General features: G+C 39.5%; 1 protein-coding gene across 1 annotated transcript in view; it reads right to left on the minus strand.

The window, feature by feature from the left end:
* Window positions 1–25,950, minus strand: part of GAB1 (GRB2-associated binding protein 1) — a 69,533-nt gene that overhangs the window by 18,247 nt on the left and 25,336 nt on the right. Inside the window, exons 3-8 of the mRNA XM_005864879.2 lie at window positions 14,336–14,630; window positions 7,245–7,464; window positions 6,774–6,854; window positions 2,551–3,152; window positions 1,044–1,129; window positions 551–854 (exon numbers count right to left, since the gene is read on the minus strand). Coding sequence (XP_005864941.2) covers window positions 551–854; window positions 1,044–1,129; window positions 2,551–3,152; window positions 6,774–6,854; window positions 7,245–7,464; window positions 14,336–14,630 — 1,588 coding nt within the window. The remainder of the gene's footprint in view (window positions 1–550; window positions 855–1,043; window positions 1,130–2,550; window positions 3,153–6,773; window positions 6,855–7,244; window positions 7,465–14,335; window positions 14,631–25,950) is intronic.

The following is a 25,950-nucleotide window of genomic DNA, read 5'->3' on the forward strand; positions in this document are numbered from 1 at the left end:
GAATGGAAAGATTATACAAGCAATCTCACTGTCAGGCACATGAATTATCTCAAGTTTGATTTGATACTATATACTCTGGTTTGATCTGCAATGCTTTGTTCGTTTAAAATAATTAAATTAGTTCTTAGAACTTAAAAGTCAAAAGATAATACACATTAAATGTGAAATTTCTGGTTTCTCCTGATACATCAGAAGATTTGCATGTACGGGTCTATATTATTTTCACAAGTCAACAAAGGGTTGTGGTCCAGGAGCAGTTACTCCAATTAGGGCACTCGAGTTTTTCCTAATTCTCTCCTCCTCTTCCTTGCCAATCCTTGTGAGTGCTTTAGTTTGTAACCTCTGCTGTCAAGACAGGAGATTTAAAAATCGCATGTAGGCATCAACATAAAATATAATAATTATTCATCTATAAGAGCAATATCGCTTAAACAAGTTATTAACTAAGGTAATAGGAAATACTTCAGAATTTCTAGTCCCAATCCTGTTCTGGATTTAATGACAGTTCAAGGCAGAGCTAGACCCTTCTGCTATGCCCTGCTCTGCTTACCTTTTCTGTCCGGCTTGAGGTTCCTATCCACGGGGGGTGGTTCACAGTCTGCAACGGGGACGGGCCTTCTGGGAGGGGTCTTTGGGCTGGACCTGAAGCCCATATGAGCAGGAGGAGGAACTTGCATTCCAAATGAAGAGAAATCAAACGTCCCTGGGGTCATGGGCACATAATTTGCTTCCTGAATGGGTTCTGTAAAACTGCTGGAATGCTGTCTCGGCGGAGAGTTGGGATTCATCGGCACGTAATTCTCATCCAGCTCTTCACTTGATACACTTCCCACTGTCGATACATTTTTGATTTTCTAAAACACACATACATTTAATAAACAAAAACTGCTGTCGAACAGGAAAACATAATTGTACGTCACACCTATTCCTACGGATCTGAAGGGGCTTTTATTTCATGATCTCATTTAGTCTCAGGGAACCAAGCATCAAGATTTTTGACAATGAAATATACACTCGATCATACCAAGGTCAGTTATACTTACAAAGTGGTTATGGAAGCCTTCAAGGGAACTAGATCTATCACTTGGAAATGTTCGTGGAATATCATAGCAGTCTTGAGAACTAGCATCTAAAATAAAGAACAAACTATAAACATTTCTTCCCACATTTGCCAGTTCTCAGGGTAGTCAGGAATGACCTATTCTTTCTCTCTCTCTTTAAACACACACACATGCAGGTACATATGCACACAGACCTTAAAAAGGATGCTCACAGAATAGTATCTTGAATTGGTACGTTAGAAAATGCAGGCACTCGGGCACATGCTGATCAGTACCAGTATTTGATTATGACAGTGAGTGACTGTCTACGACTGGAGTCGTGGTGGGTTATCTAAAAATGGAGAAAGATATACTTCTATTTTCTTACCTTTTGCACCACCTTGGGCCTCAATTATATCTCACTAACTTACACCCAGATTACACAAACACTTCAAGGGAATTAGATGCATTAAATCTTTATCTTCTGTAAGACAGCTAGATAACTCCACCATAGTTTTTAGGGTGTGAGAATTTTACACTTTGACTTTCTATTTTTAGGATATTAAGAATCTTAGGGTATAACCCAGACTCAATTTTTCTCCTCTCAAGGTCTATAACTTCTGGAAGGCTCAAGGAGAAAGAGCAGGAATAAGTGAAGTGACGAGGAATAAGGAGAGAGAAGATTCAGAGCTTTAAAAATAAAAAACAGCAAACAAAAATCAGAGTGGCTTGATTGGGACTGATGATTACCTGCTAGACACAACGTAAACACTGCTTATCTAGCAAGGAAGGAAATGGAGCCCAATAGATGTGACACATAGAAGTGGCCCTAAGGGCACAAATCCAGGAAAGGGTATGAGTCTCGGAAGCTGTGTGGCTGGCCCGTTTCCTGCTCCTCTGCCCCATCAGGGTCTATCCCTCCATGATATATAGAAAGAGGGAGAGAGGGGTGCAGACTTCCTGAGGCAGGAAAGAACTGCTAAGGCTATACTTCTTCAGGGATGAAAAACTCCAACTCTTTGTCCCTTCTGGCAGAACACACACACAGGTACACATTTCTCTCTCTCTCTCTGTCTCTCTCTCTCTCTCTCTCCCTCTCTCTCTCTCTCCCGGGAATCTACTGAGACCCTGGTATCTTTGCTACATGAGTGGGTAACTGCAGGATTGAAGAAACAAAGGACTATCATTTGGTATCCTATTATGCTTAACAGAACAAATATTCAGCCTGGCAGGCGTGGCTCAGTGGTTGAGCATCGACTTATGATCAGGAGGTCACCGGTTCAATTCCCATTCAGGGCACATGCCCAGGTTGTGGGCTCGATCCCCAGTGTGGGGCATGCAGGAGGCAGCCCATCCATGATTCTCTCTCATCATTGATGTTTCTCTCTCCCTCTCCCTTCCTCTCTGAAATCAGTTAGAATGTATTTTTTTTTTTAAAAAGAACCAATATTCAGAACAACATATTTTCCATCGTGAACCTCTAATAGAGTAGAAGCCAAGGAGCGCTGACCTTTCCGCAGTTTGTTCAAATCCACGGTGGAGATGGTGTTACTGCGCGACGGCGGCATCCCTGCGGTGGGAACACAGTAGCTGCTGTCGGTGTCCGAGGCCGTGCGTGTGATGCTGCCCGTTTCCACAGGAGATCGGTCGTGAGCCGGGTGTGGTTTTGGTGGCCGGGGGGGAGGGATATCTGGAATAGTGTCTAGCTTTGACGTCTGTCCCAAGGTTCCTTCTGGAAATGTTCGTGGAATCTGGTAAGTATTACCAGGTGTTGGAGGAATGTCATAGCTAATAGACACATGCCTCATTTGAGTCTCTAGACTCGAAGTCCCAGAGGGGGTATTAAACACATAGAGTTCTCCATCGGCCTCGGTACTCGATGGAGACGCCTTTGGTAGAACGTCGTGGGAGTAACTCCTGGGCAGGTTGTAGAGGCTGGAGTCTACAGAAACAGACACGGCGCGGGGCGGCGGGGAGTCATACATGATTTGCTGCTGGAAGAAGCCGTTCACTCCGTGTTTGCTCTGGGAGGAAGCAGGGTTTTTATGAGCAGGGACATTATCATTGCAGTCTGTGTCAGAAGAGGTGGATTTTGCCGAATCAGCATGTGTTCTAAATAAAAATTGTTAATGACAGAAAATAAAACAGGGTGAGGACATAAGGCTGCTTTTTAATAAATATATTTACAGCTTAGCAATCAAAATTCACGGCTTTTTTCATTAGATTTTTTTTTTTTTTTTGGTGTGATCCATGAGATTGAAAGCACAAATGCTGCTCATTTTTATGATTATACAGCGGACAACAAAACCGCCACCACAAAACCACCAAAAGCATTCTTCCTAATTTCTGTCCTGGACCCGCCCACACCCCCAACTCCACCTATTAAATTCACACATAAAACCACAATCCCTGAAGTGCTGGAATTAGAAAGGTAAATGATTAAGGCACAGACACAAGGAAAAAAAGCATTTCCTCTGAAGAGCATGCAAAAACGTGGTGCCAACACAACTTATCAAGGTGATCCCATTGCTCTTTAGCCCACCTGTGGCTAATCTGTTGTTCTGTACCACTGGAAGTCTAATGATTACCTGGCATTGAATAAATTCAGTGTGATCTACCCGAGGGGGGGAGGGCAACTTGAAAGGCTTGGTATATCCTCCTTTCTATTAATTTTCTTTAATAAGCATTTAGCCAATACTGTAAAGAGGATCAAAACACAAGTCACAGAGTGAGCCAATTCCAAACTAATTAACCTTGAGGAATCTCATTAGAGTATATTTTATGCTTTGGGTACATTTTCCGTCTCTGCATTTTGTCATATCACAAAATTTGGGTAGAAGGCAAAATGAAGCTACGATCTGGATACCAGCACACTCCATAATGTTAAACAGGATCCCTTAGCTACCCATGCATGCTTTCTGAAGTCCTGTAGGAATGTAAACTTACTAATTTTAAAAATGAACTTGTCAGAGATTTTTAAGGGCTTTTCTTCCTTGACATTTTAGTAACACCTGGCTCTACGTACTCCATTTATGTTTTGGCATTCTCCTCTGCTGTTATAAAGAACCCATGTTGTGATATCCTAATTTCCCTTGTTCATTGACAGGTTCCTTCTTCCTGTCTCTCTGCCTAGGAATGGCCAACAGAATTCAATCCTCTCATTCGTGAGCGCACACACCATTAAAGAGTCCTCCTGTCTCCTACCGTCACCTTCCAGCGAATGCTGACAACTCCCATCTATGAGTCCTATATTTTCCAACTGTTCATATTTCTACTTGGTTATTTCAGTAGCTTTTGTGTATCAAACAAAACTCAACTTTGACAGCCCTTTCCGATTTACCCTTAAAAGAAATGTCCTCATTCAGGTTCTCTAGGCTCAAAACCCAATCAGCTTTGATTCATTCTCTGATCACCACCATCACTCAGTCACGAAGTCTTTCTTCCTAACCAAGTGTACATCCCTTGCCCTATTCCCACTGTCAACAATCCAAGTTCAGGTTTCTGCTAAGTTCTATACTTCTGAACCCTCCTAAGTAAACTTCTGTACCCTAGATTCTTTTTCTTCCAATCTATGCATGGGGTGATACTGCTATGCTGTGGTAAGATCAATATTTTCAGCCCTAGACAGTTTGGAAAGAGCGTCGGCCTGTGGACTGAAGGGTCCCGGGTTCGATTCTGGTCAAGGGCATGTACCTTGATTGCAGGCTTCTCCCTGGCCTGGGCCCTGGTCGGGGCGTATGCAGGAGGCAACCAATCGATGTGTTTCTCTCACATTGATGTTTCTCTCTGTCTTTTCCTCTCTCTTCCACTCTCTCTAAAAGTCAATGGAAAAATAGCCTCAGGTGAGGATTAAAAATTTTTTTTTTAAACATGATTTTCATATCACTTATATACCCAGAGAAAGTCCTGTTTTAAGATCTCTATGGGTGTGGGAACTACAAAAAGCCCACAAACTACTCCCCTTAGCATTGAGGCTTACTAATAACCTGGCTCCACCTTTTATGTCCTATTTTATGTCCTACTATTCCGCAAACCAAAGCCTTTACTCCACGCAGGCTCTCCTCCACCTTATCTTCAACCCAGCACTCTCATTTTCACCTCTCCTATCCCTCAAGCATTTTTATGCACATTACTAATGATAGCCTCCCTTTCTCTTACCAACCAGGTGTAGTTCAAATTCTACTCCTCCCTGGGAAGGAATTTACAATGTATTTACACATTTTCTAAAAATGTGCACTGTCAGTGAATTCAAACATGTGAGTTATAAGATGTCAGAAGCACAATGAGCAATAAACTTCCTACCTTTGACTAGCTTATAGTTTAGGGTAGAGTGAATAAAAATATCAATCTATTTCCAATTCTATGATAAATCAGAGATATGAAGGTACAACCAGGATTCTATAAAGACCCACAGTAGCATTTAATCCAGCCGTGGAGTTTGGGGAAATGTTTCTACATGTGTCTGAGCTGAGACTTGCAGTCTGAACAAGGGTTTGCAATTCTCCTATCTTGCCTCCATCTATAAATGCTTAAAATATTTACATGTTTTGACTTTTTCACAGGTTTACTTGTAAACTGTGAAGGTGACTGTATCTGAGGGGGCTGTAAAGTATGTAATTAGTTTGTACCTTCAGAGCATTTAACAAAATAGTGGGCACATCATAAATATTTGTTAACTGTCATTTTTGCAAAAAAGTAGATGCAAAATATATTTGAGCATAATTTTGATCACAACAGGAAAGCTGTGATAACAATGAGATCAATGAAAGATTTTATATAAAAAGAAAATGTACTGAAAACTGTCACTTAACTGTTGGCTTTTTAAAAAGTTGATACTGAAAAATAATTGTGACTCTCCGTAAAATAAAATCTTAGTTAGTAGCATAGGTAACAAAGTTGCGAGTGTGTAATTTTAAATACTCACGGCAAACAAGCAAAAATCAAGTTAGAATTTGGTATTATTAACTAGTGTTGATTTATAAATTATTTTATTTTCTCTTACAGGTAAAATCCCATTACAACAAATATATAGAAATGCATCTTATGAGTGTTTGGTTCCATTATCTTAGGGAATAGGTCACAGAAATGAACTTGTGAATCTTAAAAATTCTATATAAAATTTTTTGAACAAGCGCTTTGTGTATTTCTAGCCCAGTCACTGTCTACATGAAAAAAATCTTTTTGTTGTAAAAAATAATGCTTAGTATCCAATAACCCTGTTTAAAAATCTTTCACATCTACTATGCAGTTTATGCCCATATTTATACTACAAATTCAGATAATAAATATACCCAATATCATTAGTTGTCACAGCTGTTAATGGCATTGACAGGCCTCCTGATCATTATTTTTCAGCTCCAACACTTACCATGACCTCAAGCCTTCCAATTACTCAATATCAAATTAAAATATCTTACAGCTTAGAAGAGAGGGGTCTTGGAGCAGGGATGGAGATGACGGAAAAAAGCAGGATTTGGGAAAGTCTTTATGATACCTCTGGTCAAGCACCGAAATCCACATACCCCTTTCTACTTAAAATTTGTAAAGTGAAGGCTTGGGTAAGCTCCACTTCACTGCTAGGTAGGAAAATCCACCTTCCATAGCTTTTAGCAATATATTTGATTTCATCCATTTTCACTAAAGCTCAATTTGTATTTTCCATAGTTTTTGCTATATTGGGATTTTACCTGTATGATTTCTCACACAGATCCAAAGCAACCACAACACACTCACTGCAATGGAATCGTTTTGCTTTCAAAATCTTCTAGTAGTAGGTATTCCTCTCCTTCTTCAGAAACAAAAGATGACCCTTGGCTGGTTTATAATCACATAAGAAATGGAGCAAGATCACCATTTTAAATCAGTGAAATCTGTTAAGCAAGTAATACTGTGAGTCTGTTACAAAGACTATGAAACGGAAGACAGGTTTCCCAAAGAGCTTCCGGTAAAAGTGTTCCTTGCCAAAGATGCTAGAGAACGTGTTTCTTCAACAAAACCTCATGAGTAACAGAGATCATTCGTGGAGGACTATAAACTTGAAATATATGCATAAAATAGAAACCTATATGGATGGTTTATTTTAAACCTTAAAAAAGTTTACAGGTAAGATTCCTAAATGAGTGCGCGCTCGCGCACGCGCGCGCGCGCGCGCACACACACACACACACACACACACACACACACAGGCAGGCATCTGTGGTTTACCTGGTGGGTTCGGGCATCTTGCTTTGACAGTTGATTAGCAAGAGGTAGTCTTGAGGATCCTCCTGGATGCCAAGAGTCTCCAGATGTGGTGGCAGGTTAATGAGCTGATATGGAGGAGGCTGGGCACCAGAGGACGAGTCCACCTGGGCGGACGGTGGTGTTGTAATGACAGCCGACGGTAAATCCACTTGTAAGGAGCTGCCCGGGGGCTTCACAGGATCTGCGACACCAAAGTAGGGCTGTCATTCTCTGTCCCATGTTAAGAATTTTTTTCTGATGCAAAGCCACTTGAAAGTTTGGAGGTAAGTTGTTTAAATACATGGAAATAGGCTAAACCAGTGGTCAGCAAACTCATTAGTCAAGAGCCAAATATCAACAGTACAACGATTGAAATTTCTTTGGAGAGCCAAATTTTTTAAACTTAAACTATACATTGTTATTAACTTAATTAGGGTTTCCTAAGGCTTAGGAAGAGCCACACTCAAGGGGCCAAAGAGCCGCGCATGAGGCTCGCGAGCCGCAGTTTGCCGACCACAGGCATGATCCTGTCAGTTAAAACAAATACGACCTAAATGACAACATTTATACAGAAGATAATTGTTTCATATTAAAGAGATCTGAAGAGCAGGGATCTTTCTTCCAGAGGCTGTAAAAGAGCCATGAATGGTAACCTTGCCTTGAATAGTCTTTAGCTTTGAGGCTCCTGGAAAGGAAGATGATCTACCATATTCTACCATCTGTAGCACAAAAGGCAGATTTTTTCCATGATGATAACGTGCTTCCTAAGCCAAGCCAACCTTCCCAGGTGGCCATGTTATTACATGGCGCCTACAGGTCCATGGTGCTGCGGGTACCAGGGTCAGCTCTTGACCTCATCTTTATACTGCTGCTCATCTTTCTACTTCTCAGCCGACTAGGGAGAACTAGTTCTAACTGGGGATTCACGTTCAGGGAAAGAGCTTTTCTTTAAGGCATCCCCCCTTCCCTCCACTCATCATCTCATTTGCCATTTATTGGATTTCTGTAGGATTTTCATGCAAAAGGTGTCAGCAAGTAAAGAAGTAATTAATTAAGCACTTAACTAAGGGACAGGAACTAGGAAGAAACTTCCATTATGTTCATTAGCAAGCTCATGAAAGAAAAGACCTTCCAACAGCCATAAAAAGCAAGCCCAACCCTCCCAAATGACATGATGAGCAACGTTCTTTTAAAGGAAAGGGACACTGCCCTACCACTTTGGCTCAGAAAATGCACTATTTTCAAAGTTTCATCTTCAGGATTGTTTTACTCATGTTAATCTGACCATTTACTCAGCTCTTCATATTTTAATGTAAGCACTGCATTGTCTTAATATTCTATAAATAAAATTCCTGGCCAAAGTTAATCAACTGACCTAAAAAAGAAACTTCTGTCTTATAAAAACATGTCATTTGCCCCCATTTAACTCTACAAGTAGTTCAATGGACCATGTTTGTTGCTTTTTGCCTCACCTAGGTTTCTAACTTACTGCTCTTTCCAAGTAATGTTGGGATCAAGTTTCTGAGAACCAAATATCAGTTTAGGGTTTGCTTATGTGTGTAAAATTATTTTCTGAGTTATTTCTTAATTTAGAAGGCATGAAGAGTATAATCAGCATTCATTAAAGGGCTAATAAGCTGTTGGAGCAAACTCCTAATAGAATTTCACTTAGAAAATGAATGAACACCGCTAAGGAAAGTCTCCACCAGCTTTCAGTGGAGAGAATTAGATTCGTATGTGAGGAGAACCGCAAATAATAAATTGGTCTGCAACTGTCCCTAGCTTAACGCAGTTTTATCCTATTTGAAACCCTACTGCCGTCACAGAAGTTGGGTTGCCCTGATAATGCCTCTAAATATTCAAAAGAATATACATGTTTTTCCAATCAAATGGCTCAAGAGCTGAAACCCAGGGAAGCAATTCTACTCTTTCTTACTGGTAAGGAGAATATTTCAAAGTTGATGCCATAGGTCTGTGGATTTTGTGACACTAACATGCTGTATCTGAGCATGTGGTAATAAAACTGTGTTGTTGCTCATGTCTCTGTTGGACCAGAGGAGATCCTTTTCTCTGAAGATGGGTGACATTTGCTAATTGAATATGCTCTGGGTTTCTATTGCAAAAGTGTTATCTTGATGCTCACAATTAAAGGTAAATAGGTCAAGGTTACTCGGTTTCTATTGATTACTGACTTATCTGGTCTGTTGAAATTTTTTTTTTCCTGTAAAGAGAAGCACTTTGAATAGATCTATGTCTAAATAACTTAGCAAATAAGAGCCCACAAAGAGTATGCATTATCATTAATGCTAAAATAATCTTCTCACTTCTGAACAGACCATTTTTTTTATGAAAGAACATTTTATAAATGTAAATCTCACAAATGGATACAAACAAGAAACAGCAGTAGTTGCAATTTCTAGTGAAGCAACCTGCAGTTTCTTCAGTTTATTTAGTCAAATAGTGAAGACCTCTAATCAAAGCCCAATCTATTTAACGTGTTTGAAGTAGAAATTTTTTTTTATCTTATTTGTCATGACCATCTCCTTCACAGACTGTGAAAACTTCCTTGGAGACATTGAAACTAAACCTTTAGGAAGTGGTGATAAATGCCTAATTCTTATCCCAGAGGTGTCATGACATCAGAATCACTTGTGGGGTATTTTAGAAATCTAGGTGCCTGGGCTCCATCTCAGGAGACTCAATGAATCAAGATCTCAGGGGCAGTAGTTTGAAAATGTATAATAAAACAAAATAAACTCTCTGGTTGACTTGATCCCCAGGAAAATGCAAATTAAAACCACTGTGAGATACCACTACACATTCCCTAGAATGGCTAAAATTAATGACTGACAATACCAAGTGTTGGTTAGAATGCAGACTAACTGAAAATCTCCTACAATGCTGGTAGAAAAGCAATTAATACAATAATTTTGGAAAACTAAAGCTACTAAATCTTCTAACACTAAATGTGTATATATATATATATATATCTCCTATGATGTAGCAATTCCACTCATGGGTATGTACCCCCAAAACTAAGTGTCATGTCCATCAAAAGACATGTGTAAGAATGTTCACAACAACTTTACTTATATTAACTAAAAGCTGTAAACAACCCAAATGTCTATCAACATTCAAATTGGTCAAAAGTTTGTTATACAGTCGCACAGTGTAATGCTACATAGGATGAAGAACTGCTACATGCCACAGGGATGAATCCCACAGACTTAAGATTGGGAAAAACAAGCCAGACTCAAAGGTTTTATTTATATGAAGTTCAACTATAGGCAAAACTAATCTATGGTTATAAATGCAAAATAATGGTTATACTTGGGCTTTTTTTGGGGGGGGGGTGGTTATTGGGAAGAAGCATGAGAAAACCTTTTGGGGACTGGAAATTTCCATTTCTTGATCTGAGTATGCCAATTACACAGATTTCTATGTATAGATATAGATGAATATATAAAACTATATTGAACTGTACACTTAAGTTCTGTGCTTTTCATAGTAGTAAGTGATACCCAAATACAAAGTGAATAAAAAGAAATTTAAAAGTTCCCTAATTAAGAATCGGGAGAGGAAGCATATGTGTATTCTTATATGTTAGTTTAACCTACTTTCATTATTATTATTTTTTTACATATTTTTCATTATTACTTTCAGGTGTACAACACAGTAGTCAGACAATCACTAACCTACTTTCCCAAAACGAAGAAAATCAAACAGAGAATCACACTATTTTTTTTTTTAAGCCACTATTATCTGGGCATTTTGAGCAAAGTATCTCAACTGATAAGAGGCAACTTTCTTATGGTGCATCCTAAAATTAGAGCAGGAGCCTTTGCGCCAAGTTAGTTAGCTGCATACAACCCTTAGGCTGTGTTTCCCGGCACTTGTTCAGCACATTTACCAGCTTCCAAGTTGGTGTAGAAACAAAAATAAAACTGCCCATTTCCAAGAAAAACAAAAGAAATTAGTTTCTATCCTCAAATCTACTAAATAAAAGCCACTCATAGGAACCACACACAGTTCAACCAGCTTAGAATTCAAAAACAGATTCAGCATGCCAGCATTCTGAGTATTCAATAATAGCAGTGGTCACCTGGGGCAGCGGAAATAACATGGTAACGATATTTTGAGAGGTTCCTGGAATCAAAACACAGGTCAGAGTTTTCCCCTTTCCTTTTGTTTTCAGGAGAAAATTAGTTATTCTCCTAGGGACTGGGGATAGTTATTTTCTCAGACTACAATATCTAAGCAGAGTCTATTTCTTCCCATGTCTAGCCCGAAACTAGTATAATTAAATATCATTTTGTGTTATCAGTTTTAAGGCATGAGTGGGGGCATCTTCAACTCTCAAGGGGACAGATGTAGGTAAAAACAAAAACACCTACTTAGTGATTGGAGGGGAGGGGGGGATCTATTTGGAAGCAAGAGAATATAAAGCAAGTAGTAATGGTATTGGTATTTACCTGGTCACATTAAACTGTATGAATGTGATCATAAAGGATAATAGCAGTTCTTGGAGGTTTATTTGGATACAAATCTTTAAGTGTGTAGATGTTTTTAAAACAGAACCTAGCAAAGTCAGCTACTTCAAATGAATAAGGAAATTCAGTGGTTGATTTTAAAATCTGCCGAAACCGGTTTGGCTCAGTGGATGGAGCGTCGGCCTGCGGACTGAAGGGTCCCAGGTTCGATTCCGGTCGGGGGCATGTACCTGGGTTGCGGGCACATCCCCGGTGGGAGGTGTGCAGGAGGCAGCTGATCGATGTTTCTCTCTCATCGATGTTTCTAGCTCTCTATCTCTCTCCCTTCCTCTCTGTAAGAAATCAATAAAATATATTTAAAAAAAAAAAATTTAAAAAAAAAAAACAAAAAAAAACCTTATAGCGTGAAATATTTTTGTGGCTCCCTGATACTACACAATGAAGAACTGTTCCTCTTTTACTGATTTCTTCCAAGAAACTCATGTCTTCAACATCGTATAGTCAGACATTTCTTTTGTTGTTGTTGCTAATGCTCACCCGAGGATATTTTTCCTTTGATTTTTAGAGGGAGTGGAAGGGAGGAGGAGAGATAGAGAAACAATGTGAGAGAGTCACATCGATTGGTTGCCTCCCAGGGCCGTGCCCTGACCAGGAACTGAACCAGCAACCTTTAGGTGCACAGGATGATACTCAACCAACTGAGCCACACCAGCCAAGGTGAGCATTAGAAATTCTTATTTGGGGGGTTCTCAACACTACTTACCCCTAAATGAGCTTCCAAAAGTTAGACACTCATAGTCCTTAACTGAAAAATGTAGCTCCTCTAAGAGGGGCATCTCATTTCTTTTGTTAAATATATTTAGGAGAATTATAAAGAAAACAAAGAGAGATGGAAGAACACCTACTCAGTCTTTCAGATCAGTCGAATCTATTAAAAAAATAAGGCAACCAATGGGGATGGAAGTCTGCCTTTATGTCCCCCCAATAAATTCTAAATTGGAAGGCAGCAGGCAAAAAGAACATCGGCAAGAAGATTATACAATGACTTAAATTATTTTAACTAAAAGTCCATCACATGACAAAACTAATGTGGTATCCAAATCCAGTAATTATCATTACAGAGTGGTTGTTAAGTAACCATTAAATAAAAAGCTATCTCATTTGTGCCTTTAACTTTAAAATCCTCCACTGCACTCAAATATTGACTGTATATGCAAACAAGACAGGAAAGGAGTTTAACTCGAGTTAGAACTAATACCCCTGGCCTACTTAAAATGTGAACATATTTAGTAACTTCACAAAAACAACTGAAGCCTTAACTCCCCACACGAAGCCCTGTCTTGAGGCTTTTAATCACCAGAGCTCTGGTGAAGAGCTCTCGTTCATTAGCCGCCTCCTGTCTAAACGCGATGCCTCCTTCCCTCTCTCTGCACTGCTCCCTTGGGCATTCTGCAATCCTTACCAAGGGGTTTCCCCAACCCCGCTGGGCCAATCCCAGTCCTGGAAGGCCCTTCTCTTGGCCTGCTGACTGGCCAGAGAGGAAACAGCATGCTGACCTAAGCTAATTAGAGATGATTACTGTTTCATTTCAATCCCAAACTTGATGTTGATTGTTAATACAATTTTTCCACCCCTCAATGAATCTCCAGCACTCCTAAATATAGATATTTGGAAATGCACACTTGTGAACTTGAGTATAAATGTGAAAACAATAGGGTCAAAGACATTACTCCTGATTCTTGGCTCTGCAAACCTTACATAGGTTCTTAGTGTTTGTTTAACAAGGAAGAGAAGTGGACAGGGGATACGTGGTCAGGACAGCCATACACACGCACCTGGAGAGGAATTCCACTTTAAAACTCTTCCTGAGGCCTCTTCCGAGGACAAGCACCCCAAACCTCAGATCCTCAAGCAACTCTCCCCTGGCCTTTTGGAGTCAAGGAGAATTCCATTCCTCCTCTTTCTAGCCCCTAAGACTGGAGGGTTCTGCACCCCTCCCTTCACTTACGTAGAAATACTACTTCCTCCAAAAGTCCTGTGTTTTCCTCTGAGCTTTCTTCACTACCTCTTTTCTGAACCTTAAGCCCCCTCTTACCTCTGTGGTAAGTTCCTCTGTACTTTTTCATCATGTTTTGTGATTAATTCTCATTTGCTTTTCATAGTTATTGACACCTGCCTTGGCAACATAGTTTTAAAAATAACTAAAGAATTACATTGAGCCACATGAAAATGCTGCTTTTAATTGGTCAAAAACAGTCAAATATCAGCAATGTTATAAGTTCAAAGTAATATTCATACAGGAACTCAAGAAAGGCTCTGAAATAGTATGTCTTCTTGTCACCTTCTTCTTCAGGACAATTATCTAGACACTGCCCCACAATGGTTAAATTTCTCTTTCTAAAACCTATAAAAAGTTGCAGCCCAGTCTGATTTAAGGGTTCAGTTGCTTTTTCCAAATGTTATTACTATTATAAAAAAATCCCAAATATTATATTGTGTAACTGAAATAACAAAGAATTTTATAACCGTTCTAAAAATGCAATAATAAAGGAAAGAGGTTGAACAGGAGAATCTTGAACTTACCTTCTTCTGTAGGATTAAACCCACAGATGTCGCAAATACAGCGAACCCACTTATTCATCTCTTCCTCGCTGTCTGCTACCAAGTAGAAAATCCGGTCAATGGTGTTGATATCAAAAATGTAGCTGTTTTCAAACTCTTTTTTGTTAAATGTCAATCCAGCATCAACTTGCTGACATAAATTTAAATCAATAATGCGGATAGGCTTCTTGGCATGATCATTTTTGTAATATTCCAAGACGTCTGGATCTCCAGTCAAACGGCCACTACGTAACACAAACCATCTCCTCTTCCATGCCTAGAAACAAAACAAAAAATCCACCTCGTGTTAACTTGAGAAAGTTTTCAAGAAGATGCGCATTTATCAAATCAATTTTACAAAGGCATTGTCTAGAGAAAGTCACATACAATGTTTTCTTTGTTTCCATAGACTTATCTACCACTCCAGTGGAGTTTACTGATGCCCAAATTAACTTAATAATGTGTATCTATATATGTTTATTACTTTCTATTAGGGCTCCTAATAGAATATGAGAAGATATTGATTGATATTAAAAGATATCACACCAATATGTGATATCAAGTCAACAAAACAAGGAAGATTTAGGTATTACTAACTAAAAAAGCAGTGGCTTCAACAAATGATGCTAGAAAAACAGATATCCACATGCAAAATATTGGACTTAGAGGCTTGTCTTACATCATATAAAAATTAACTCAAAATGGATCAAAGACTTAAATGTAAAAGCTAAAACTATAAAACATGACAAAAGCTTCATGACATTAGATTTGGCAATAACTTCTTGGATGATGTCGAGTGTGTTTCCCTCCACGTCCTGCGTGGTTCAGGGTTCGGGTCTGAAAGAGGAGCCGCACACAAATGAAAGAGAAAAGACACGAGATAATTTGGAAATATTGGGGGACCAGGTGGGCAAGTCCAACTCAAGGAGAGGGACTTCCCCTGCTGCTCAGGCCGCTCCAACCTTTTATTGATCTGGGGTAGCCCTTAGGTAAGGAGATTTCAATGACACACAGATTAGCTCATCAGCAGACAATTTCCAGAAATAGGTAGAATATCTAATCAACAATAATCAACAAGGATTTACATGAGTATCTAAGGAATTAAGTGGATTAAGGTGGGGATGATGCTTCAGCTACCATTATCTAGATTAACTGGGTGGTGCACAGCTCTGACCTTTGCTAGAGCTTCAAAGGTCACTAGCTTTTGGGGGTCTCTACTCTTCTCTGCTAGTGAAGACGATAGATAGTCTCCAACAGATATGACACTATGAGCACAGGAAACAAAAGAAAAAATAAGAGTAAACTGATCTACTTCAAAATTTATAAGTTTTATATATTGAAGGATATGATCAATAGAGTAAAAAGGCAACTCAAAGAACCAGAGAACATATTTGCAAATCATATATCTGATAAGAGATTAATGTCCGGAATACATAAAGAACACCTATAACTCATTAACAATAAAAATAAACCACCCAATTAAAAAATGGGCAAAGTATTTCAATAGACTCTCCAAAGAAGACACACAATCGGCCAATACATGAAAAGATGTTCAATATCACTATCATTTGAGAAATGCAAATCAAAACCATAAAGAGATACCACTTCATACATATTAGAATAACTACTATTGAAAAAGCGGAAATATTTTATATTCTGGGTAGAAATATAAAACAGTCTAACTGCTGTAAAAAACAGTATGGCAGGTCCTCAAAAAATTCCAGTTATAGGTCTATAACCAAATGAATTGCAATCAAAGTCTCAAACAGGTATTTGTACACCTATATTCACAGCAGCATTATTTACAACAGTCAAACATTGGAAGCAACCCAAGTGTCTACTGATGAAATAAATACAATGAGATATATATATATATATATTATTCTGCCTTAAAAGGGAAGAAAATTGTGGCGCATGCTATATAACATGGATGAACCTTGAGATGTTATGGTAAGTGAAATAAATCAGTCACAAAAGGACAAAAATTGTACGGTTCCACTTATATGAGGTAACAATGGTAACCAAATTCATAAAGACAGAAAGCCAGGGGTTGTGGGGAGAGGAGGAGGAAGAGTTAGTGCTTAATGGGTAGAGTTTCAGTTTGGGATGATGAAGACGTTCTGAAGATGGATGGTAGCAATGGCTGCACATCAATGTGAATGTACTTAATGCACTTAAAAATGGTTAAAATTGTAAATTTTGTTATGTATATCTTACAATTTTTTTAAAGCAGCAATTTTTTATGTGTTAACATCATGCCATAAAGAGTACACACAAAGGTGCTTCTTCAAAACACTTCATATTTTAAGCGATAGGTCTCTCTCTGTCTCTATCTGTCTGTGTGTGTGTGTGGTGTGGTGGGGGGGCTCAGGTAAGAAGTAGGGAGGATAAAAATGGGTGTAGAAATGTTTCTGGTTTTTTACCTGGAAAGTAAGCAAATAAAGTAAACAAATAAGTGGACTGTGTCTTCCTTTTGGCTAGACTGCTGATCAGACTACATGGATAAGAGGATATATTTTAAAATTGATTTTAGAAAGAGAGGAGAGAGAGAGAGAGAGAGAGAGAGAGAGAGAGAGAGAGAGAGAGATATGAGAGCGAAACATTGATCAGTTGCCTCCTGCACGCACCCTGACTGGGGATGGAACCCACAATGCAGGCATGTACCCCAACCAGGAATCGAACCTGGGAATCCAACCTGCAACCTTGGGAAATGACAAAAAGAGAAAAGAAGGAAATGTGTCCTTTTGCTATGGCTTATGTGTCACTCTTTTGTTTTCTGGTTAACTGTCGCTTCCCATTCATTTCATTGCTTATCTGTTGAAAAGATATAGTTAAAATATACAAGGCCCCTGGAAACGAAAACAAACTGCCAAGAAATGAGTAGCAATGAATCGAGGTGCACCAGACAGATTGGGCTAGTGATTACAGAGGCCTGAGTAGACATTATATAAGAGAGGAACTCTTTACAGCAGGAAATTACAGCATTAAAACACAGAATTTAGCCAAGCAGCACCTGCCACTTATTTATTTATTTTTAACATGGTCCAAATGGGAATGTTTGTCTCGGTCACAAAATGAGTCACTCTCATTGAATCTGGCACAGATTAAACTGGGAAACAAAAGCAATTACATAAACTACACACTTTAATAAGGCAGATACAAAGGTTCTCTGGATTACGGTACAAAGCACAATTTAGCCACAGAATAAAGCTGGATGCTGGATGAGAGAACTGACATCAGCACCCTTGCTAATCACAGCACAAAAGCTTCTCTATGTTTTGTCAGAGCACAAAATGGGTCCACATAAATCGGTCTTTGTTATCCGAAAATATCTGGGATTCTTACAGTTTGCCCTATTTTTATCCTTGCTGCCTTGGTAGCCCCAGAGGAAACTGTACATTGCCTCACCAGTGCTGCAGAGCAGTAACGGACAAAAGGGGACACGTTTTCTAGAAACTTTCAAAATCAAGCCCTCAGTGCAATTTTCCACAAAATTCATGTGGAAAAAAAATCTTTTTAACTACTGGACTCCCATTACAGGCAGGTTTGCTTGAGAGGAACTGTGCAAAAATGTTTGTGGTCATTTTCTATATGTAATAGTCACTGCGGTTTTAAGTAAGACCTCATCAGCTAGTGTGCATTTTAAAAGCACCATACTCTGACACCAGTGCCTCATCTCAGGATTTCAGGATTGACGTTGGCTACGGCATTAACATCAAAAGAGAACAGCATGCATAGTCCACGGATCCCAATGAAAATATACCTAGATCAGGCTGCCAAACTAAATAAATATCTATAATGTTTGGAGTATATGCACTGCAATTTACACAATCCCTAAGCTCAGCGGGTACTAGTGTCTGTAGGGTAAAGCCCTAACTCTTGGGCAGGTCACAGGGGCCCAAGTCTTCCCTACCGCTTCCAACCTCACTTCTTGCCTCTCTGTCTTCCACCCACATGGGAAAGGCCTGCAGTTCCCCTAACACTCAGCTTCTTTTTTGCCTCTGGCCCTGACACCTGCTCCCCCTCGGCACATAATCCAGCCCCTGGATTCAGCTCAACCTCCTCGGGGCACCGTTCCTGGGCGGGCCCCTCCAAGCTCTTCATTTCTGCCTTGTTCCTGGTTTACGGAGTTTGACACCCCTAAAAAGAGGACTGGATCCGTGTCTCTTCACCTTTCATCTTTCTTTTCCCCCTTGCCTAGTCCCCAGTAGGTACTCAGTCTGCTGAGCATGCCAACCAAAGAGGCGAGGATAGAGTTCTCACACTATCCAGGCTTTATGGGGTATTGACACGACTGCCACCAGCTCAGCCAGTTTGAAACTGAGCTGACAAGAATTGTCAGGCAAGGCAGAGGGGTACAAACCATAAATTAATAATAATAATAATAAACCTCTACAGATATGAAGGGTATTTTTAAACTTCATTAAAAAAAACATTTCTTTTAAATACTTTCTGCATTTAAGCAAATTGTATATATTAAATTTGAAAATAGACCTGTCACACTGAATCGAGGTATTAAGATAGGTTTATCACACATCTTATAGAGAATGGATATGTACATACATATCGGCAAGGAAGTACAGATGGAGTCCTATCCTCCCTACCCAGAGGTTCCCTAGTGGTAAAAATAAATAAATAAACAAACAAATAAATAAATAAACGAACGAATAAATAAATTCAATCTGCATTAGTCTCAAGCCATTATCTGCAATAATATTAACATATTCACAAAATGTGCCTAGCTTGCCTAAATGGCAAATGGGCTCAGTCATAAAGAAAACTTGGTAACTGCTACATACTTGTTTTCTGAGTTCTCTGTGGTATAACTGATGGAGAACATGCCTGGTGTATCGCTAGCCAAGGCCCCTTAATATCTTCCCTGTACCTTTACTGTTAGAACTAATTACTGAGAAAATAGCGAGTATATGGGTGGGTAAAAGAGAAGAGATCAGGGTGATCCGGTGATTCCCAACCCTAACTGAACATAATATCAGGAGAACTTGAAAAAAAAATTGATGCCCGGGGCCTCACCTGGGGGCTCAAGCCCTGACCCCAGGCATAGGTAGTTTTAAATGCTGAACAGGTAATTCTAATGTGCCACCAAGACTGAGAACCACCATCCAATCAATAGACAGAATTAGACTGCTCCTTAAAATAGAATTTTAAAAAATAGATCAGATGTCCTTTTAAGCACATATCTAATTCCATATCTTCTCTTGCCTTCAGCTCTTCCCAATGTGGTTTATATCCCCCTCCCTGTTTTTGTTCACAATATTTATCCCATTAGCAAATGTTTAAACTCCTTTCTACTATTGGAAACCTCATCCAGTCTTCAATATTCTGTCCAAACCTTCTCTTTTCCTCGCCACACCTTCCCTCTGGACTCCTGGCAACCCACCAGCTACTGCCCTGAAATGCCTCTTGCATTGCTACGGAACAGTTTGGAACCATCTGTTATTTTTACTAAATACATTTACCGAAGTTCCAAACGCTTGTGAATTATTTTCCCAACTAGACTTCAAGTTCCTTGAAAGTCGAGACCGTTCCTTACATTTTTTTTTTTTTTTTTTTTTTTTTTTTTTTTTGTATCTGTGACAGCGCTTCACACAGTGTGGAGCCCTCAAAGCCTGGGCGGAATGCTTTTAAAGCTTTCTGTTCATCCGAATGATCATGGGAAGCCAGTGATCTTACATGAAAGGATCTCAGGGAAAAGAAAGTGAAGTCTAGAGTTGTTATTAGGGTAAAGTTCAAACTCCTTTCACAGGATGGCATACAAGGTTCTCAGAACCATACTTACCTGCCTCACGTCTCCCATCTCTCACCTCCACTGCAGCAAGCACCCACGTGGTTTGCTCCTTTCTCCATGGCTTTATATTTTGTTGTTTTATTTTGAATCTAACCCATCCTCTCTCTCATCCAATGAGCTCCTACTCGCTCTTTAAGACCTAGCCCAAGGACTCGTCTTTGAAGCATCCCCCCTTAACTGCCCCCCTCCAAGTTAAGGCACCTACCTGCTGCTACTCCTCTGAGCTCTCAGCACACGGGTTCCCAGTAGCTTGTTAACAATCTATTCCCTTTTACGCACTTCAGAAAGAACTCTGATGACTACTACACGTAGGTCTTCAGTTGCCAAACCCTATATAGTGGAGTTTGAGCTGATAATCTGAAGGAGAACAGCATTTTCTACATTCTTGAGCCAACAGCCCTTCCATTATGAAACATCAGCACTGTAATCTTAATAACCCTACATTATCCCAGAGAACTGGGGGGAAAAGGACAGTGGGACTTTCTTATTTTGAAATCTCTTAAACGGTATTTCACAACTGATATTTCAGGAAAGAAGATCATTACTGTGAATTCTTTGGTAGAATTCAAATGTATGTGTCATCTCAGAAATTTGAAGAATGCTAGGGTTGAAGATATTATGTTTCTTTATACTTGTTTTCTGAGTTCTCTCTGGTGTTACTGATGGAGCTCATGCCTGGTGTAACACTTGCCAAGGCCCCTTAATCTCTCCCCTATATCTTTACTGGAAGAGCTAATCACTAAAGAAATAGCCAATATATGTGTGGGCAAAGAGAGGTCGGGGTGGTCCAGTGATTTTCAACCCTAACTGTATATCTGGAGAACTTTTGAAGAAAAGATGCCAAGGGACTCACCTGAGATCCACTATAAGCCTAGTCTGGGGGTTTAGCCTTGGCCCAGGCACAGGTAGTTTTATATGCTCAATAGGTAATTCTAAGGTGTCACCAAGACTGAGAACAACTATCCAATCAATAGACAAAATTAGATTGCTAGATGAAAATGCTATTTTTTAGTAAGATAGATTTTAATGTAAATTCCATCAGCAGGGTAAGCTTAAATTTAAATAAATTATGAGACATCTATATAATAATAACAAATCGATACAAAACCTTTAAAAACCAAGACTAATCTATATATATGACAAATGCCCACAAGCTAATTATTGAATAAGAAAAAAGCATGTTGCGGAATTGTGCGTGTATAATTTCCTCTGTCTGAGTGATTGTATTTTTGTATACACACAACAAACACAAACTATGCTTAGAGGACACGTTTGGAAGGAGACATACCAGGAATGTTAACTGTGGTAATTCCATGAACAGGAATGGTAGGTCAGACATTTCATATTTTTATTATATATATAAAAAATATATAATATTATATAATAAATATATATAAAATATATACCGCATGTTTAAAAGCTTACTAATATACCTAGACTTGGTGGATGTGGCTCAGGGGTTAGAGCATTGGCCCTGCACCAAGGGGAAAGGATTTGGTTCCATTCCCAGTGAAGCTCAGGTACATAGGTTGCAGGTTTAATCCCAGCCCAGGTCGGATTTTGGAGTGCATGTGGGAGGCAACCAATCGCTGTGCCGCTCACACTGATTTCTCTCTCTCTTTCTCTCTCTCTCTCTCTCCCTCTCCCTCTCCCTCTCTTCCTTTCTTTCCCTCCCTTCCACTCTCTAAAAATCAATGGGAAAAAATCCTCCAGTGAGGATTCACAAAAACAAAAGCGCTTGCCTAGAAATGCTCTAAAAAAGAAAGTGTTTTTTTTTTAAATCTAGAAATGATGTACACAAAACAAAACCCTCCAGTGAGGATTCACAAAAACAAAAGCGCATGCCTAGAAATGCTCTAAAAAAGAGTTTTTTTTAAATCTAGAAATGATGTACACAAAACAAAAACGTTCATATACATATGGAAATGCACCCTCTCTTCTTACTCTGCAACTAATGAATGAATTTAACCTTTCTTTTAAATATAGAATTCCAGGATACATCTGGAAGGAGTCTCAGTCAGGAAATAGCTTAGACAAATAAAGTAGAACGACTTTGTTTTTAAAGACTTGAAATTTTGGGGGTTAAAAAAAAAAAGGAAAGTTGGGAACACTTAAAATAGAGGAACAAATTTCTCCTCTTCTTCCCATAAAGTCTGGTGGTTATACTATACATACTATTTTAATTTTCTTTACAAAGCATGTCAGTAAATGGTAACATACTTAGCTATTTAAATATCTAAAATAAGCACTTTGGGAATTACCTATTAAAAATATTAAATTTCCATAATAATACTATCAGGGTAAATACTATAAAGAAAAACAAATTAACCATACAGCAGGGACAAAAGAAAACCATTTGCTTTAAAACACTTGAGTTGTTTTCCAGGAAGCACCATCTTTTCTCATAGAGCAAAATAAGGAAAAAACAGGCTCGGTGGAAGTTTCCACTCCACCGGCTCTATCATTATGATCATCTGTTCCAAACACACACACAAGCCTAAAATTTCCTGTTTTCAAACGATTGTCACCATTTTCTAGCCTAGTGTTATCTGTGCTAACTTTAGCTTAGTAATATAAACAAAAGAATACACCAAAAATAATGCAGAACAATGCCTAGAGGGAAGCTAACAACTGATTCACAGACCTTTTCAATAGGAGTTTACATACATGGCCCGGACAAAAACAAATTAGCGGCACCTGAAACGATTGCATTAACAGCAAAACTAACCAAAACATCAAATTCAACAGAAATGTCATCGCAGCTGGGGGAAAACATGTGGGAATTTTAAATGATGATTTAATAGTGCATATAATTTACTTGTTGAAATCATTGCTAAACTGATGCCCACCCCAAAGCTCCGTCCGCCTAAGTCCTGCAGAAACCAAACAAAAAGGTAATGACAAACACTCCTTAGCATTTAGTATATACAAAGCACATAGTTCTTACACCTTTTCTGGGTCATAGAACTGCTTTGAAAATCTGATAAAAGCAATGAAACTTTTTCTTGGAAAAAAGGCACGGTTTTGAAATTGTACGCAGTTTCAGGGGATCACAGGACTCCTACGGCACACGGTAAGAACAGTTGAAATAGACTATACTTAATACTTCTTTCTGAAAAGAACAGTGTGGTTGGAGACCTTGGACCCCCAACCAGGGAAATTTAGTTACTAAAAGTCCATAGGAAAGTAGGTCGCTCTCAATAGAGCATTATGGGGCACGTATACGTTTACTTGTAAATACTAGTTCATATCTCACCAAAATTACCAACTGTCAGGGCTATGGAGACACTCTCTTAACTCCAGGGTTTTAAGTGTGTTCACCCTGCCCAGGACGAGGCTGCAGGGAGGCAGGAGCCCGGCTTGCACTGTCCTGTGTGACTGGGAACGGAGACCTCTGGTGATGCACAGCTGAGGCTGTACTGGGAAGAAAGACCACCTGCCTTGTGTTTCATCTGATAGCACCCTTTCCTTCCTACCACGTGCAGTTAAGAGTCAGTGAGCTCACATCAGGGTGTGGCCAGAGGAAAATGGAGTCAGGGGGTCCACTCTATCTTTTGGAATCGGAGTCGGCTTGCCTCTGGCCTAGAGAAAAGGAGAGTTAGAGTCACATGCAATCTGGCCAGTTAAGAGATTGGGAGCCACTGCTAGCGATAGACAAGTATGTACCTGGCCCTACCTTCTGTATATCTCCCTAAGAACCTGTGGAAGCAGAGGTAGCGTAAATGTCCAGGCTGTCTCCCACCCATCTAGAGGTAAACAGTACAAGTACAATAAAGGGCTGTGAGCATTACTAAGAGCATTCTTATGCAGGCCCAGGGTCACTGAGCCATTAATTCCTCTTCTAGGAATCCCACCTAAGGAAATAATGCAAAATGCAGCTAAACATGTAGGCTTCAACATACTCAACTCAGTGTTTATACTAGTAAATATGTGACACAATCTAAACATTCGACAGTAGGTAGGCGGTGCAACCATCCCAGTTTTCCCAGTTGTCCTGATTTTAGCACTGAGAGTTCCCCATCATGAGAAACCCCTTAGTCCTGGGCAAACCAGGACTGAGTAAATAAATTATGATACATCTCCACAAGGGAGTCTTACTTACAGTCATTAAAACTACACTTTTTTAAAAAAATCCTCACCCAAGGATATTTTTCCATTGATTTTTAGAGAGAGTGGAAGAGAGAGGGAAAGACAGAAATATCAATGTGACAGAAACACATTGATTGGTTGCCTCCTGCAAGACGGGGAGGAGCCTGCAACTGAGGTATGTTCCCTTGATCAGAATCAAACCTGGGACCCTTCAGTCTGCAGGCCGACACTATCCATTGAGCCAAACCGGCTAGGGCAAAAAACACACATTTGAATGGTATTAAAAAAAATATCCCTCTTTCCCGTAGGTCTCCATGGTTTGCAAAATTTCCAAAATACTGAGATCTTGGCAATGAACTAATCTTCCATTTGGAGTTAAATGGAATCTGGTGTGGAGGAATACTGGCTATACCTTCTTTTCTATCTTTTCTGGCTCTCCTGTCCACTGTGCCAGATAGAGCTGACTGCTCAGGTATCCACAGCACCTTGTGCACACCTCCATCAAGGTATTCCCCTCCTGTATGTCAATCAATCCTTCGTATAGTTGCTTTCCTCCCCGAGGCCCTGTCTTATTCCATTTTTGGTGCTGAGTATAGTGTAGAGCAGCCGTGGGCAAACTACGGCCCGCTTGAAATGAATAAAACTAAAAAAAAAAAAAAGACCGTACCCTTTTATGTAATGATGTTTACTTTGAATTTATATTAGTTCACACAAACACTCCATCCATGCTTTTGTTCCGGCCCTCCGGTCCAGTTTAAGAACCCATTGTGGCCCTCGAGTCAAAAAGTTTGCCCACCCCTGGTGTAGAGGCTGCAAAAGAACTTGGCTGCTTAAAAGGCATGTGTGTTATTTGAATAAATGAACAAATTAATGACTCCTGGTGACCCTGATGATGTGGTCTCTGTTCTTCACTAACTTAGTATTTAATACTATAAATGGACGATAGACCAAACCAATAGCAGAGCTTCTTACTGCTGTAAGAATTCAGCCATAAACCCTACCAAATCTCCAACTCCACAAGGCTCAGTCAACAAAAAGTGAAACTTAAGGAACAAGTCAATATGATACCATGCTGATCTCTATATATAAAAGCCTAAGCGACCATCCGGCCGGTAGCTATGATGTGCAATGACCACCAGGGGGCAGACGCTCAACACACAGGCATGGAAACATGGAACAGATTGATGAATCTCAGAGGGAAGTGGGGAGGGCGGGAAGAGATTAACCAAATATCTTATATGCATACTAGAGGCCTGGTGCATGAATTCGTGCACTGGTGGGGTCCCTCGGCCTGGCCTGCAGGGATCGGGCCTCTAGTATGCTAATATTAGGAACCTACAACTTCAGACAGTATCTATAGTACTATGAGAATGTCTACATATTTTAGTTATATAACATTATGTTAGCATATTTATTTACATATACATAGTGATATATTCTCTGCATGTATATATAGATTCTGAGACAGATATATATTCCACATTGTTTTGTGTGTGTGTATGTGTAAGGACACTCCAGTCTCTGAGGGTAGAATGTAATACCATTGGAGAGAATAAGGGCAAATGCCATGTGTTATGAACTATGGTATCAGCGTAAATGTTTAACTAAAGAACAAGGTGTGAGAAGTTTACTTAAACATTGTTGTTTTAAGTGATAGGAAACCGATATCATATCTCAAATTAAAGTCACAAAATTTTCTAGC

Source organism: Myotis brandtii, unplaced genomic scaffold (genome assembly GCF_000412655.1).
Source record: "Myotis brandtii unplaced genomic scaffold, ASM41265v1 scaffold192, whole genome shotgun sequence".
Lineage (NCBI taxonomy): Eukaryota > Metazoa > Chordata > Mammalia > Chiroptera > Vespertilionidae > Myotis > Myotis brandtii.